The sequence below is a fragment of the Oreochromis aureus genome, linkage group 7 (assembly GCF_013358895.1).
Source record: "Oreochromis aureus strain Israel breed Guangdong linkage group 7, ZZ_aureus, whole genome shotgun sequence".
NCBI lineage: Eukaryota > Metazoa > Chordata > Actinopteri > Cichliformes > Cichlidae > Oreochromis > Oreochromis aureus.
The window spans coordinates 54,758,596-54,774,275 of NC_052948.1; the positions used below are offsets into that span (position 1 = coordinate 54,758,596).

Sequence of the window (15,680 nt, forward strand, 5' to 3'; positions counted from 1 at the left end):
GAACAGTCCAGTCATGTGTTCTGTAAGGCCACAACCCATGAGACAAATGAAGTGGTGAAGCACCAGCAATAGATCCCACGCTCCCCAGCCCTAGTTCTTCAGTTCAAATTATAGACAGATACTGGTGGTGAAAATATTCACCACCAGTACGATCGACTTTTACTGGCACGATAGACTTTCTGGAAACCAGAGAAATGCTCCCACGATATTGTCTTCAACCACATTCCCTGCTGCACTAAAGAGAAACCATAGTTGATCTCCTATTGAGATCAGACATTTAAGCATACTAAAGGGTAATTCACCCTTCAGATGAAACCAAGCCAAGCAAAGTGGAGGCTATTCATGCTCTCTTCCGAAATCAACCACATCAGCCATGTAACCAGTCACATTGGTCACAATGCTAAATACCAGTGTCACGGGTTCAAAATATTGGGGATGGATACAAGAGGAAAACCAAAATAACAACACTGGTCCGGCCGGGTCAAGTCAAACGATGATTTTAATGAATACACGTGTGGGAGATGAATACTGCACGCAGACAGCATCGATCTCAAAATGGTGGAGCATTGCTCAAACTCTTATAGCCTCTAGTGGCCCCCACCTAATCATAAAAGCCTAAACATTGACATTCTTTCTCTCACACGGCGCCTAAACTATGACCTTGGCTCCCTGTTTATCTGCTCCTGCTGAGATGGGGCAGAAAACCTCTCTGGTATGTTCTGCTCTCTTCTAATCAGACAAATAAGGCGATGACTTTCTGAGAACAGTATTTCTTATAACTCAGCCCTATAATGCATCATAAAACAATATCATTCATTCACAATAAATCAGCAGTCAAATGTAATGCAAATCAGTTTAACAAATGTAATAGTTATCACCTTCTTCTAATTCAGGAGAATAATGCAAACTAAAACTACATAATATTTATCTTTAATTACGGGTATAACATGGCATAAGGTAATATTATAATCCCACACCATCTTGGGGTGGCTGTAGCTCAGAAGGCAGAGCAGGTCATCTATTAATCACTATTAAAGTTGATTGTTGCTCCAGTCTGCATACTAAAGTATCCTTGGGCATGATACCTGAGTTGCCCCTACTGTGTTCCTCAAAATGTGAATCTTTGTGAAATATATATATAAAGAACTTAGACATAGAAAAAAAGTGTGTGTGTGTGTGTGAATAAGCTCGTGGCTCAAGAGTTGGCAGTTCGTCTTGTGATCGGAAGGTTGCCGGTTCGAGCCCCGGCTCGGACAGTCTCGGTCGTTGTGTCCTTGGGCAAGACACTTCACCTACCGCCTACTGGTGATGGCCAGAGGGGCCAATGGCGCGATATGGCAGCCTTGCTTCTGTCAGTCTGCCCCAGGGCAGCTGTGGCTACAACTGTAGCTTGCCTCCACCAGTGTGTGAATGTGAGAGTGAATGAATAGTGGAATTGTAAAGCGCTTTGAGGATCTCGAAAAGCGCTATATAAATGCAATCCATTATTATTTCATTATTATTAATAAGACACGTTGTATAAAGAGCATTCTCAAATAGAGTAGAAAAGCACTATATAAGAATAAGTCCATCTAAAATTGAATGTTTCTGCATAGCTGACATTGGGGAGCTGTTGGAGCAGATGGTTGAGGAGATCACAGGTTCACTGTCAGGTCCTGCCAAAGATTTCTACCAGAGAGAGTTTGACTTCTTCAACAAAATCACCAACGTTTCTGCTATTATCAAGTAAGTCTGTTAGCTTGTATTCTGCTATTCGTCATAGTCATGTATGTGCCACAACCACAGATAAGTTTAAATTCTGCTGTGTTTGTTGTTTGCGTTTTTCCCCAGGCCAGTTCCAAAGGGCGAGGAGAGAAAGAGAGCTTGCCTCAAAGCTCTGTCCGATATCAAAGTGCAGCCAGGTAATGAACTGTCTGAGAGTAAATATGGGTGCCTATTTGACTCTGTAAACTGTAAACTTCAGTTAAATCTTCTGTGAAAACAGTTTTAATCTAAGTATTTTAACAGCACATTGTATGAACAGGGTGGGGTGCTCAAAATGACGTCATATAGAGAGTAGAAAAAATGACTTTGGTCATGTTTATTATGAGCATCCACCAGTACTCTACATTCATTATAATACATTATAACGTAAAACTCTGTACACAGAGCTTGTACACAGAGCACACAAAAAGAAAAAATATCAATATAAAATGAATAAATGTATTTGCTTGCTCTTAGTCATATTGCATGGGTCTGAATAAGGATCCTGCAGCTATTTATTTACAGACTGTCCCTTAAAGACTGACATAATGTTCTTTCATTGTGTCAAATGATATTGATAAAATATCTTCACTTCACAGAATCAATTTGTTTTTCTGTTTCCAACCACTTGGCCAATATATAATACCTTTTGTCCATACAGACAAACACATGCCTGTGTTGTGATATTAAAACACTGCGTAAGCCCTTTGTGTTGTAAAATAAAGGTGTATTCTTATAAGGTCAGGCATTTCTTCCTGCCTGTATAGTGTGCTTCTTAGGAGAGCAAGCTTTGAAAGGACAGATTAAAGCGTTTAATTTACACCCTTTAATTTTGCAAACAGATTTAAGGTTACAACACTGCTCTGTTTACTCTGACAAAGACACAGCAGTGCTGAAATGTTAGTCTGCTTGCAAAGGCAGAAGCTGTGAATTAATCATTGTGCTTCAGGCCCTTCTGTCCTTTCAGAGTTTGAGTCTTATGTTTGTATCTTGTCTTGCTGTTTTCTAGGTTGTTACCTCCCTAGTAATCCTGAAGCCATAGTACTGGACATTGATTACAAGTCTGGAACACCTATGCAGAGGTAATGTTGGGTCTTTATTTGTGTTTCATAGAGTAGTTTCAGTGATAAGTATGACTGTAACTTATGGGAGTGTGTGTTTTCTGTGTTTGCAGTGCTGCCAAGGCTCCCTATCTGGCCAAGTTCAAGGTGAAGCGCTGCGGAGTGAGTGAACTTGAGAGGGAGGGTCTCCGCTGCCCATCAGACTCTCTGGAAGATGGAGAGGAGAATCCAGATGGGTCAAAGAAGGTTTGCTGGCAGGCCGCCATCTTCAAAGTGGGAGATGACTGCAGACAGGTACAGCATTTCTCTTTGACTGTCTGATCAATGTCTGACACTTCATACTTCATACTCAGACTAATTTCCCTTTGTGTTTTTTATCCTTTCTCCAGGATATGCTTGCACTGCAGATCATAGGGCTTTTTAAGAATATCTTCCAGCTGGTCGGCCTGGATTTGTTTGTCTTCCCTTACAGAGTGGTGGCTACTGCACCAGGGGTATGGCTCTTTTCTCTAATATTTCTTCTGCTTTCATCTCCTTTCCCCATTTACTTCAGTACTAAGTATTAAAAATTTAATGTTTTTTTTAAAGATTTTTCATCATTTTATTTATAAAAATAATAAAACAATCCAAATAGAACACTATAGGAATGGAATACATTGTAGCTCTAATTCAAATTGCATTGTCCCCAAAATGTTTTATTTTATTTACAGCTTAAAATACCATGTAAAATTCATTCTGACACATCTACATCCCCCTATTGTTTCAGTGTTTGTGCAGGTCAGCAGCATCTTGACAAACTGGAACATGCTGGAACAACTCTTCTAGCTACTCAGTAAAAATAAATATAATGCTAGAATGCAAACCAACTGACAGTTTGGCTCTGTTCCAGCTGTGCATACATGTCCTGTTTTGACATCGCTGTAAACCAGTACAGTTTTCAGATACACAGAAAGAAAAAACAATGGTATCGTCATATTACATACTTGTAATTGTACTCTAAAACAATGAAAACATTAATTTTGTATAAAATATCATCTTTAAATGTAAAACAAATGCCAGTAAGCTTCCACATTATTTTTTAATACTGTAAATGAGCATATCCAGTTTTGTTGTTGTTGTTGTTAATCGAAAGACAGACCACGTTGGAAAGTGACCCTAAACATGGTGTATGTTTTATAAACTAATGTACATTAGAGAAAATTGTCGATTTGACATTTTGTGCATCTGCCACAAAGTTACTTTTCCTGTAATCGTCTGTAGTTCATTTGGGATAATAATGGAGGATATTCTGATAAACGTCACATATCATCACATCTTCTCTTCCTCAGTGTGGCGTGATTGAGTGCATCCCGGATTGTAAATCCAGGGACCAGCTCGGTAGACAGACTGACTTTGGAATGTATGATTACTTCCGGAATCAGTATGGTGATGAATCCACCCTCGCCTTCCAGAAGGTATAGAGCTTAAATTATGGGACTCTTCAACTCAGTGTTGCATAATTCATAATGAGGATTTACTAATACTTCAGAAGGATTCATAGATGGTTCTAGTATGACAGGCTAGCCTAGTAGGATAGCCTGCCAAAAAGTCTTTTCAAAGTAAAAGTGGAATAGCCATATGGTTACATACATGTATCATGAGTGTTTTAATCTGAAATTTAGTAATCACAGGGACACGTTGTGGTTGGTGGTTTTCTGTCTGCCATTTTAAGCAAGGTGTATATTGCTAGCTTGGTTTGCTAAGACTCCTAAACATCAGTTCAGTAACAGTCACCAGCATGTGTGGACCAATAGGAGCACAAAGCAATTTTCAACACACAACATTGTCGTTTAAGCGAGAGAAATCACAAATGGCACATACATTGTTTGTGTGGTCACAGCAGAGATATATGACTCTCTTATCTTTTAGCGTGACACAGGAACCATCTTATGAGACAAACTGAACTAACTAATTATCAAGTTATAATAATGATAATAATAATAATAATGGATTGGATTTCATATAGCGCTTTTCAAGGCACCCAAAGCGCTTTACAATGCCACTATTTATTCACTCTCACATTCACACACTGGTGGAGGCAAGCTACTGTTGTAGCCACAGCTGCCCTGGGGCAGACTGACAGAGGCGAGGCTGCCATATCGCGCCATCTGCCCCTCTGGCCAACACCAGTAGGCGGTAGGTAAAGTGTCTTGCCCAAGGACACAACGACCAGGACAGAGAGCCCGGGGATCGAACCGGTGACCTTCCGGTTGCAGATACGCTTCCCAACCCCCCTGAGCCACGGTCGCTCGCCCCTATAGTTGAGTGTAACCAGCCATACAAAAGACCTAACTGAAAAAGAATTTCGTTGTGCAGCTTTCTTAACAGTGACTTCTCTTAATAGACAAACTTAACCTGCTTATCTAAAACTGTACTGAAACACTAGTAAAATCTGACACCTGCCACTCTTTACTCTTTATGATGTTCCTTGTGAGAATGGATAAGATGTGTATAAAATTAATAATGAGTTCCTGACATGAAAAAGGCATATCCATGATCCTTGTATGAATGCTTTGGGGAACACATTCATGGACTGTCATCTAAGAGATTTTTGAATGTGGTGGGAAATGGGCATAATTATACCTCATTATCACGTGTATGTTCTTTCTGCAGGCTCGTTATAACTTCATCCGCAGTATGGCCGCTTACAGCCTTTTGCTGTTCCTGCTGCAAATCAAAGACAGGCACAACGGCAACATCATGCTGGACAGCAAGGGCCACCTCATTCACATAGGTGGGGTGTATGGGTTTGATCTGGATGTTTCCTTTTTTTATCATTGTTATTATTTTATGATTATTTTTTTTTAAACTGTAAGCTTCTTGAATGTCCACACTTGATGGACAGTAGTTATTATTGTTTCATTAATTATGATCATTATTAACTTTTATTAATTATTGCTCAAATCTGGGCACAATGTTTTAAACAAAGTTGTACACACCAGAGAGTAGTTTCATCAATTTTACAGAGTAATGGTGAAGGTTTGGCATATTTTGTTTGCAGATTTTGGCTTCATGTTTGAGAGCTCTCCTGGAGGTAACCTGGGCTGGGAGCCAGACATCAAGCTGACAGATGAGATGGTGATGATCATGGGAGGCAAGATGGAGGCCACACCTTTTAAATGGTTCATGGAGATGTGTGTCAGAGGATATCTGGCTGTACGGTATGAAGCTGAAAAAACAAACCAGTGTCTCCAGTAGTTTTGTAGAAAACAAAAAGGCTTTCATGGTTGTTTAAAGGTTTCTGTCAAATAATTTTTGTGCTACATGGGATTCATCTGTGAAGAAAGTAGTGGCAAAGAAATTGTCGATATTGTAACTTTATGTTGTGTTTTCTCTGGTCAAACAGCCCATACATGGATGCAGTAGTTTCTCTAGTGACCCTCATGCTGGACACTGGACTCCCATGTTTCAGAGGACAAACCATAAAACTTCTCAAGTAAGTTCAACAGTGTGACTTCTCAGTCTTTTTGCTTCTATGGTGAGTTAGGCTACGTTCACACTACAGGTCTTAATGCTCAATTCCGATTTTTTGATCAAATCCGATTTTTTTGTCTGCTTGTTCACACTACAAATAAAATGCGACAGCAAACGCGTTCTAGTGTGAACGCTCAAAGCGACCCGCATGCGCAAAAGAAGATGTCACACACAACGGGCTGTTTAGACCCAGAGCAAACAATATTGTTTGACTGATGGCCCTTAATATAAAGACTTCGGACTTTACGTTTCCCAATTTGTGCTTTAAGTTATTTTGTTATTTACATAATAATGTAGATAACCTAATAATTATCCGTATTGCTGTTTTAGAGGAGCGGTGCTTCAAAGGATAGTTGCAGATTTCGGTCAGAATCTGCAGATTATACAGTACAAATAAAATGTTCACGTTTCTCCAACGTTGTCTTCCCAACAGTTTCACTAACATGTACACTGGATGGCCAGGAAGCGTTTGCGGTGTCTTCTCGGGCGCTTCTCCGGCGCTGATAATTGGCGTCTGCCTTGTATCAGTGACGTAAAAGACGGATTTAATGCGACATGACCGTTCAAACAGGAGTCGCTTTCTAAAACATCGGATATGTATCGGATTCAGTACCACATACGAAAGTGACCCAGATCGGATTTGAAAATATCGGATTTGTGCTGTTCACACTGTCATACCATGATCGGATATGGGTCGCATAGGGTCAAAAAAATCGGATTTGATGCGCTTTCGCCTGCAGTGTGAACGTAGCCTTATTGTTCTGTGACTATATTGTATGTAGTCAATATTATGTCAAAAATCTCCCATACAGTAAAATCCTGCCAATTTATCTCAGACTAGAGCACTATAAAAACTAGTATAGAAATAAATATTTGGTAATATGTGTTTTGACAGCTATTCTGTAGGTGTCAAAAAAGGAAGCAAAACAAAGTGCAGCCACCTGGAGTTAAAAAAACAATCAGTGCAGCATGTAAGGCACACTTCCAGTGCCACTGGACTGTGAACCTGTTATTTCCACCCAAAATGTGTTCACATTGATTGTTTTTTCTTTTGTTTTTTGTCAGAGGACGTTTTAATCCGCAAATGAGTGAAAAAGAAGCGGCAGCATTCATCATCAAAGTCATCCAAAGCTGTTTCCTCAGTAGCAGGTGACAAAATACTTGCATTACTTAATTTGTGCTGCAGTTGTTACAGAAGACAAACGTATAAGCCCATTGCCAAAATTGGTCAAATATTGTATAGTGTCATTTTGGGATATTAAAGAACTTTATTAACACACCCATAGATAAAGGAAAAAGGTGTTTATATATTTTTATTATTAACATTGTTCCTTCTAATAAATATTTGTTAACTTCATTTTAACAGGAGCAAGACATACGACATGCTGCAGTATTACCAAAACCAGATTCCATACTGAAGATAATCTCCCAGCCTTCCACTGTGCATCCAGAACAAACGAGCAATGCTGTGTTTTTATAAAACTGAATGAGGTGGTGGTCCCGAACACTACTCTGCTCCTCAGAGTTTGGCAAAAATGATGCACTTTAACACTAAATCATCTCATTCTCATGTAATTACTTACACAAGACTGAAAAATGATGTGTGTCGTTTACTAAACAGGTATCTGAAAGGCCCTTTAAGTATTTTCTTGATGCTGTTACTTGTTACTGTGCAACACTAACTTAAGGGTCACATTAGAGGAACTTGGCCTAAAAGGGAGCCATCTTTACAGTGTTTGTAAAAAGCAGCTGTTATCATTTTGTTCCTATGCTGTTACCCATTTTGATGCACTTTATTGAGTACAGTATTTCTGCAGCTTCACCTGCCTACAGTCAAGAGATTAAAGCTCAAATGTAAGACATTAAAATACTCTGAAGAAATGTAGATGTTTTTAAATTCATCCAAAATGAATGCAGCAGTCAATCAACATTTAACCAGTAGTCTTTAGAAATGTAAAGGTGTTTAGAGAATCAGACATACTTATGCTGTAGCTTGTACTGTAGATTATTTGCTGTAGAATCACATCAGCACAGGCGGTTTTCTGTGATGTATGTGTAGGGTTATGTGTGACAAACTTTTAACTGTGCTACTTTGATGGTTACACCTTTTCATGCGAGTCTTTATATGTCATATCTGTTGTATGGAGGCATTTTTACACAAAACTTTGGTTCTGGTTGAGCCTTTTGTTCCCACTAATTTACCAATAGTTGACATTGTATCTCTATTTGTCTAGAGCAGATGCACACAGTAGAAAGTTCTGCGAGGTTATACATTTAAGTAGCACTTACTTAATCTGCAAAACAGCTCACATTAGTACAAGTAATTACTGTTAAATAACACATAAAGAGAGCAAGTGTTGCAGCTGGAATGTGCATGGCATATGTTACTCACAATCAAAATACAAAACTTATTTTGTATGAACAAAATAGTTACATTAACATAGGCAAATATGAGCAATATTAAAAGACTTTCATGCAGCGTTTATTGTGCAGGATTGTGTGTCTTTTCTTGCTACTGCCTGTCTTTAGATTATAAAACAGAGGCACAACTGAGACAAAAAAGTGAACCTTATCTTATCTTGACTTACAGTGTTAATGAGGAAAAAAATAAGATTTTACTTTATAGTGGTTACAGGTTGTCGTTACTTGAGGGGCCATGGTGCTAGTACATTAAATGCAATGAATAAGAGCCCGAACAATTTGGTGGCAGCAATATTTTTCCAAGAGGAAAAGAGCAAATAATGTATCTTTGGTTTCACTGAAATTGTTATAAACTCTTGGAATGGATCCAAAAAGGTGGCAAAACTCATACCAGGTAGTCCAAATGTGAAATTCCCTGTACACTGAAACACAGTGCTTAACATCTGTGGCCTACTTTATTACTCGAGAGGAGCCAAACTTGAATCAGCTGCTACACCAGAAAGGAGTTCCAGGTTAGAGAACACTGGAAATAAAAGCACAAGGTGTTATAGTGAATAGATCTAAAATAGGCCCACAAACTTAACCAAGAAATTCATTTTTCCTACTTTTTCAGTTTCTTTTTACTACTTTCTTAGTTCTTTTCACTTTTTACTTTGCTCTTTACCCTTCTTCCAAATTTTTCCATGTTTCTCTCCATTTTTAATTTTTTCATTCCGATCCCTTTTTCTTTCATTTTTCTTTCCTACTTAGCTTTACATCACGCTATCATTTCTTATTACTTTAATTCTTTATTTCTCCATCTCTTGTTTTCTTTTTCTTGTCTTTTTCTTTATTTCTCCTGCACTATTTGTTTGTTTGTTTTTACATTTTTCCCCCCACGTGTAGTATTAAATGCTTAAATACAGCACACAGGCTGGACCATGACCCATTGGTTACTACTATTCTGTCTGTCTGATAGCATGTGTCAGAATACATGTGTGCAATATGTCTGCAAAACCCTGTTTGGAAACATTCCTCATATTAACATTATTATTATCTTTGCATCAAAACAATCCTCTTGGCTTACTGATGCAGATGATGATTATACCTAAAAAGCCATTTCTCCTTCCCATGGTAGAATCACAACTGTAGTAATACTTGACATAAAAAGAACTTTATGCAATATATATTTATGTGTATTAATGTTGTATCTGTGTGTTGTGTTCTGCAAATGAAATTACAATGATTCCCTCTGTCCCAGTCCTTGTGTGAAAAGTTTAGTGCTGCAGCCATGTTTTCTTATTGTATTTCTCAAAGTGTTTGAGTATATGGAAATTAAATGGGAGGATGTCCCTACTGAGGTCAGTAGTAGGTTTTACTGAAATTCTGTTATTTTAAACATGTAAGTCATCCCTTATGTTAACCAATATCTGTCTGAAGCTTTGGTCATCTTGCATGCTTTACCCATATATGGCTGTCTTTGTGAGGTACAGTCTGGGTTTTAGCTGGGAGTGAAGTTAGGGAATTTTTTCTGGTCATCATTTTGTGACAGACCATCATTGAGCTGTTCTAGGGTTCAGAACAGAACTAAGTATGGGTCAGGGTTAAGGGCCTGGGAGTGCATTCATTAATGCCCTCATAGAAATAGCCATATGGTGTGTGTGTGTGTGTGGTGGTGGTGGTGATGGTGCTAATGTGTGGAAACTTGTTATTATCAGATTAAATGTCAACATTTCACCAGAATCAGACTGTCAGTGTATCATTAATTCTTTTTTTTGTGTGTTCCTCTAAGTCTTATTTCATTGTCATCTTTCCTTTCTCCTTACACTGGCTCTTTTTTAACTGTTCCTTGTTTTGTTTTGTTTTTTTCGTCCTTGTTTTCTTTTTCATTTCATTCTTTTACATACTTTTTTCACTTTTCTTTGTTAATGTTAATTTATTTTACCCCTTTATTTTATTTTTTCTCTACTCCTTTTTTTCATTTCTTTCTGAGGTGAAAAAAAAAGAAAGAAGAAAAGTTTAAAAACAAAAAAGTAAAAAAAAAAAAACAATCATAGCGGACAAAACAAACAATTAAAAAAAAAGTGGTCAGGAATAAATAGCAAACATATTTTGGAAAATCAAACTTTCCTTAAAATAATAGTGTTTGAAGGTATCAGATAACATTAGTTTTATAGGTTATGTGAGCCTGGCAACCACTGAATGAAGACAAGGAAGAGTTGGAAGACCATAAAGCCAACGACACTGATCTTTGACCTCTCTGAAGAAACTTAAGCAGACTCCTTACAACAGTTGGAATAATAAGAAGCACAAAGTGCAGTTGTTTAATTTTAGTAGTTTTTTTCCATACTTAAACAATATATTTAAATTTCTGTAATTATGTTCTAAATGTGGTCATCTGATATCCATAATGTCAAGAGATTTATTCTAAAGACACTTCTTCAGCTAAGAGACTAAGGGTAGAAACACACAGACGCTGTGGTTTTCACTTGTATACAAGGGCGGTCACAGAACGCTCACACCAGAGTGGGGGCCCTGTGGTGCGCGCTCTGTTCTTGCACTTGTCTTTATTTATATACAAAAGTAATACAACAGTGAATACGTCTATTCATAGGCAGAGGAATGTTAGTGCGTAGGGAGTGAAGATAAGAGTGGTTCAGATGTATGCGTGTGTGTTGTGAGATTCAGAAGGACGCGGCCCCTCTTCTTGTTAGAGAGCGCAGATAAAAGTGTCCAGCTCTCCTCTTCCTGCTTGTTCAGCTATTATCGCTGTGAGAAAGAATTTATAAAACAGTCTTGTAGTGGACAACAGTCTAAGTCATCAGAGGTCAACATACAGTATTCTATCATATGCAAACTTATATCATTAAAAGCTTATACTGACTACTAAGTACAATTTTCCATTGACACATAAAAATAACCAAAAATGTGTAAAATAACAAACCCTTACTCTTTATTTTAACACTGGGCATCAAAGAGACTGGTGGTTTATACCAGTAGCACAAAGAACACGATGACTGTGGGATGACTTGTCATTCACAAAGAAGCCCCAAGACAAACAGCTGGCAGAACTGAACTCTTCGTCTTCTTGTTCAAGTTGGTCTTTCTGAAACTCTGAAAACTGGACTTAGTGCTAGCTAGTAGCAAGATACAAAAATCAATATATTGAAATCAATAATGCATAATATTTTTGTGCAGTAACTGTTAATAGTTCCATGAACCATTGAGCCAGGCATGTTGTTATATGGATTTCATTAATATTGCTCCAAAGGTTATCAACAGTAGATATTTATTTCTAGTGTTAAGTTGTTTTAATTTGGCATTTTAAATACTTTTTAAATTAGGCAAATTTAGTGTTCACACTTTATGTTTGGGTAATGCCAATTTTACCTGATTGTTCAATGGTAATTTTTCATGGGTAAGCTGTTATAATACCCTGATTCAGGCAGGTCTCCTAAAAATCATCTTTAATTCAGTTCAGATCAATTCAGCAGTCACTGTGGCTAACTGTGTGTGCTAACTAGCACTGTTGCCTCACAGCAAGAAGGTCTTCACTTCAATTCCACCATCAGGCTAGGGTCTTTCTGTGTGGAGTTCCCATGTTCTTCCTGTGTTTGTTTGGGTTAATTGGAAAGACTAAATTGCCCATAGGTGTGAAAGTGGGTCTATGTGTTGATCTGGTGTCCAGGGTGTACCCTGCCTCTCGCCCTAAGACAGCTGGGATAGGCTCCAGCGCCCCCTGCGACCCTGAAAAGGATAAGTGGAAGTGAATCAATTCAGCAGAATTTTCATACAACTGAATTAAAGATAAAAAACAACAATCCCTTGTGAGCAAGCAGTTGGTGACAGTGGAAATGAAAACATCCCAAAGTACCACGCTGGGGAACGTGTGGGTATGTCAGAAAATTAAAGCAAATATGCCTTAAAATTGACCTTTAGGCACTGGAAGTAACTCTCTGGTTAATACTGTTATTTGCTATTAATATTTAGTGGTGTATAATTGATTATTTTATAGGAAATGGAGTTGAAGTCAGTTAAGTGAATAGTCTAAGCAGCCAGCAGAGCTTCTTGTTCTTTTTCTTTTTCTTTTTGGACATGTTTTCATCTTTGGCATCTGGATTTTCTTGTTTGGTATTGCTGGCCTTCTTTAAGTGTTTTTCTTGCACATTCTCGTGGAGTGTCTCATTTTGGGCCTGAGAATGATCTAGTTTAGTAATGCCACTGCCCATCATTGGGTATAAAGTGGGCACTGGGCTCTGGTTGCCACAACCCATCATTAGGTATTAAGTTTGGATTGGGTTCTGTTTGTGACGACTCATCATTGGATACATTGTTTGAATTGGGATCATGTTGCCAATTATCTGGTTTGGTAACATTGGACTCTTCTTGTTTTTTTATTGTCTCTTCCAGAGACTGCACAATCTGCTGCAGTATTATGTTTTCTTCTTCTGCTTCCTGGAGTTTGTTTTTTATGTTTGTGTTCCCCTGGTTTTGCTTATCTACAGTTTCCAGGTAGGAAGCTTTGGTCTTTTCCAGTTCTTGTTAAAAGTTTTGCGCCTTCAATTGATTTTTTTTCACAAAGGGCTTTACTGGTGCAGAGTTTGATTTTGAGGTCTGTGAACTCACAGTGGGCTTGTTGTTCTTATTCTTGCGTTCTGCAACTTCCTCTTCTATATCTTTTTTTATTTTGAGGAGTTGCTCGCAGAGCTGTTCAATCTCCTCCTGCTGTTTCTTACATTGGATTCCAATTCAGCTTCTCCCTCCAGTTGTTTTCAGCTCTGGAGAGTCTTTGTGTGGAGCCTCTGTGGTTTGTGTTGAAACCTTCACACTCAGCTCCACAGCAGTGTTAGCTGTGTTGCTCTCTTCAACAGGAGCATCCCTCTCCTCACAGAGTTCTCCTCTGTGCTGGACTCAGGCCTGTTTCTGTGAGCCTCTTCCAGCTGTTCTTGGAGCTCGAGAATGTATTTTTCTGCATTTTCTCTGCAGCACTTTAACTGCAAGAGAAGCCAATCATTATGGGTTTTGCACTTGGCAGCTTTGTGATTTGCAGCTACCATTTTGTAATGACTTGTTGGCTGAATGTGCTGAGATTCCTGCAGTTGGAATCTTAGTGCGGCAACCTATCGCTCATATTAAATGGAGGTCTGCTATCACTGGGTATAAATTAGGCATTGGGCTCCTGCTGCCAAGGCCCTTGACTGGGTATAAAGTGTGGATTGGGGCAACATTGTTGCCAAGGCCCCCAATTGGGTCCCAGGCTTCTTCCTCTGGTGTTTGGGTTTCCATTTTGCTGAATATTCTGTTTATTTTTACCTCTTGAGTTTGGCTGCGCCAGATGAAGTCCCCTCATTTGGTGCCTTTAACAATATCTTGCACTCTTCAAACTCTCAAGCAGCTTTAAGCAGTCTGCACAGTTCTTCCATTAAAAAAACAAACAAACAAGACAAAACAAAATATACAAATTTTTTATTACTTAGTTTTTAATAAAGGTTTTAAATATTTTTATAACAGAAAAGGAAAACAACAAACAAACAATAAACAACAAACAACAAAACAAGCAGTCAACTGAAAAACACAGCTTCTTCCCTACAAAGCAATTCTGGCAGTGAGAACATGACATTATATTCATGAATTGACAACACATATACAGATGTATGAGCAACCCATACTAACCCATACTAATTTCGGATAGATTTCAACCACTTGTCCCATCTTGTGGTATAAATATTAGCTTGCAACCTTAACCAAAAGGTAAGTTTTTCCATTTTATGAATCTCCTCAACAACGCTCAACCAGTCATCCAGAACAGTGGGGTCAGTACATTAATTAATTAATTCTTCGGGTAAGTCTCCTAAATAAAATGTTATGACGGACCGTTGTTTTGATTTAAAGCCTATAGTCTATTCTATCTTTGACATCTCCCCAAAATTTAGAGAGTTTTCGACAAGACCAGAATATGTTGGTATGGTTTGCAATAGTTTCCCACAGCTCCTCCAGCATGAGGAATTTCCCCCCGTTTGTTGTTTTGGTGTTATGAAAAATCATACCAAGTTTTTCCAACTAAATTCTTGCCAGTAGGCAGAAGATGAGGTTTAAGTAGCAGTCTCACACATATTGTCCCATTGTTCAGAAGATATAACAGTGGACAACTCTTTCTCCCATCTTTTTTAAATATAATCTGTTGATGTTCCCCAACTTTTTAATATACTCTGGTAGAGTTTAGAGATTATTGATTTACATCCCTTAAAGTATGTTTGTAAAATCAGATTAATTATTTCATTAGGTTGATTTGCATATTGATTTGCTCTCCTGATATTTAGACTGTAGTATTGATATTTTAACCTTCTTTAGTCACTTTTGAGGACAAATATTGCTGTAATTGTAGGACTCTGAAAAAGTCACTTTTTCCTAGCTCTTTTTTTTTTTAATATTTCAAAACTTAGAAGGCCATTCTTATCCATTATTTTACGATATCCATTAATCCCTTTATGTGACCAGTTTTTAAATTTTAAATCCATTTGGTTTGGTTTAAACCCAGAGTCATAAGCCACCGACTTAAGTACTTGAAAATGTGGTTCCTTAGGTTTAGTTCTTTTACTAACTCAAACCAAATAAGCAATGTAAAAGATGCCAAAGGGTTCAGTTCTTTCTGACAAGCTGTTGTCAGTTTCTGATCTCCTATCAGGGATTGTATTGGAATGACCCCACACATATTCTCCATTTTTTTCCATTGGGCCTCACAAGTATCATCACACCATTGTATAACTATTTTGAGTTGAGCAGCAAAGTAGTAATCTCGGAGACTTGTGAGAGAGAAGCCGCCTTTATCTTTACAAATTAATAATGTGCTATATTTAATTCTAGGTTTCCACCCCCTCGACAAAATATTAATTTTACAGTACAAAATAAATAAAATAAAATAAACATTTAAGTGTGTGTCATTGTGTCGTTGTTTTGTCACTG

The 15,680-nt window shown here is 38.0% G+C and overlaps 1 protein-coding gene across 1 annotated transcript in view; it reads left to right on the forward strand.

Annotated features, from left to right (window-relative positions):
• The window catches only part of pi4kaa (phosphatidylinositol 4-kinase, catalytic, alpha a), a 38,831-nt gene extending 28,371 nt beyond the window's left edge, over positions 1–10,460 (forward strand). The window contains exons 44-54 of the mRNA XM_031730752.2: positions 1,596–1,725; positions 1,831–1,901; positions 2,753–2,825; positions 2,918–3,098; positions 3,194–3,298; positions 4,133–4,258; positions 5,457–5,577; positions 5,845–6,004; positions 6,190–6,279; positions 7,383–7,466; positions 7,684–10,460. Of these exons, the coding sequence (XP_031586612.1) occupies positions 1,596–1,725; positions 1,831–1,901; positions 2,753–2,825; positions 2,918–3,098; positions 3,194–3,298; positions 4,133–4,258; positions 5,457–5,577; positions 5,845–6,004; positions 6,190–6,279; positions 7,383–7,466; positions 7,684–7,735 (1,193 nt within the window). The 3' untranslated portion in view covers positions 7,736–10,460. The remainder of the gene's footprint in view (positions 1–1,595; positions 1,726–1,830; positions 1,902–2,752; positions 2,826–2,917; positions 3,099–3,193; positions 3,299–4,132; positions 4,259–5,456; positions 5,578–5,844; positions 6,005–6,189; positions 6,280–7,382; positions 7,467–7,683) is intronic.
• Positions 10,461–15,680: the final 5,220 nt, after the last annotated feature.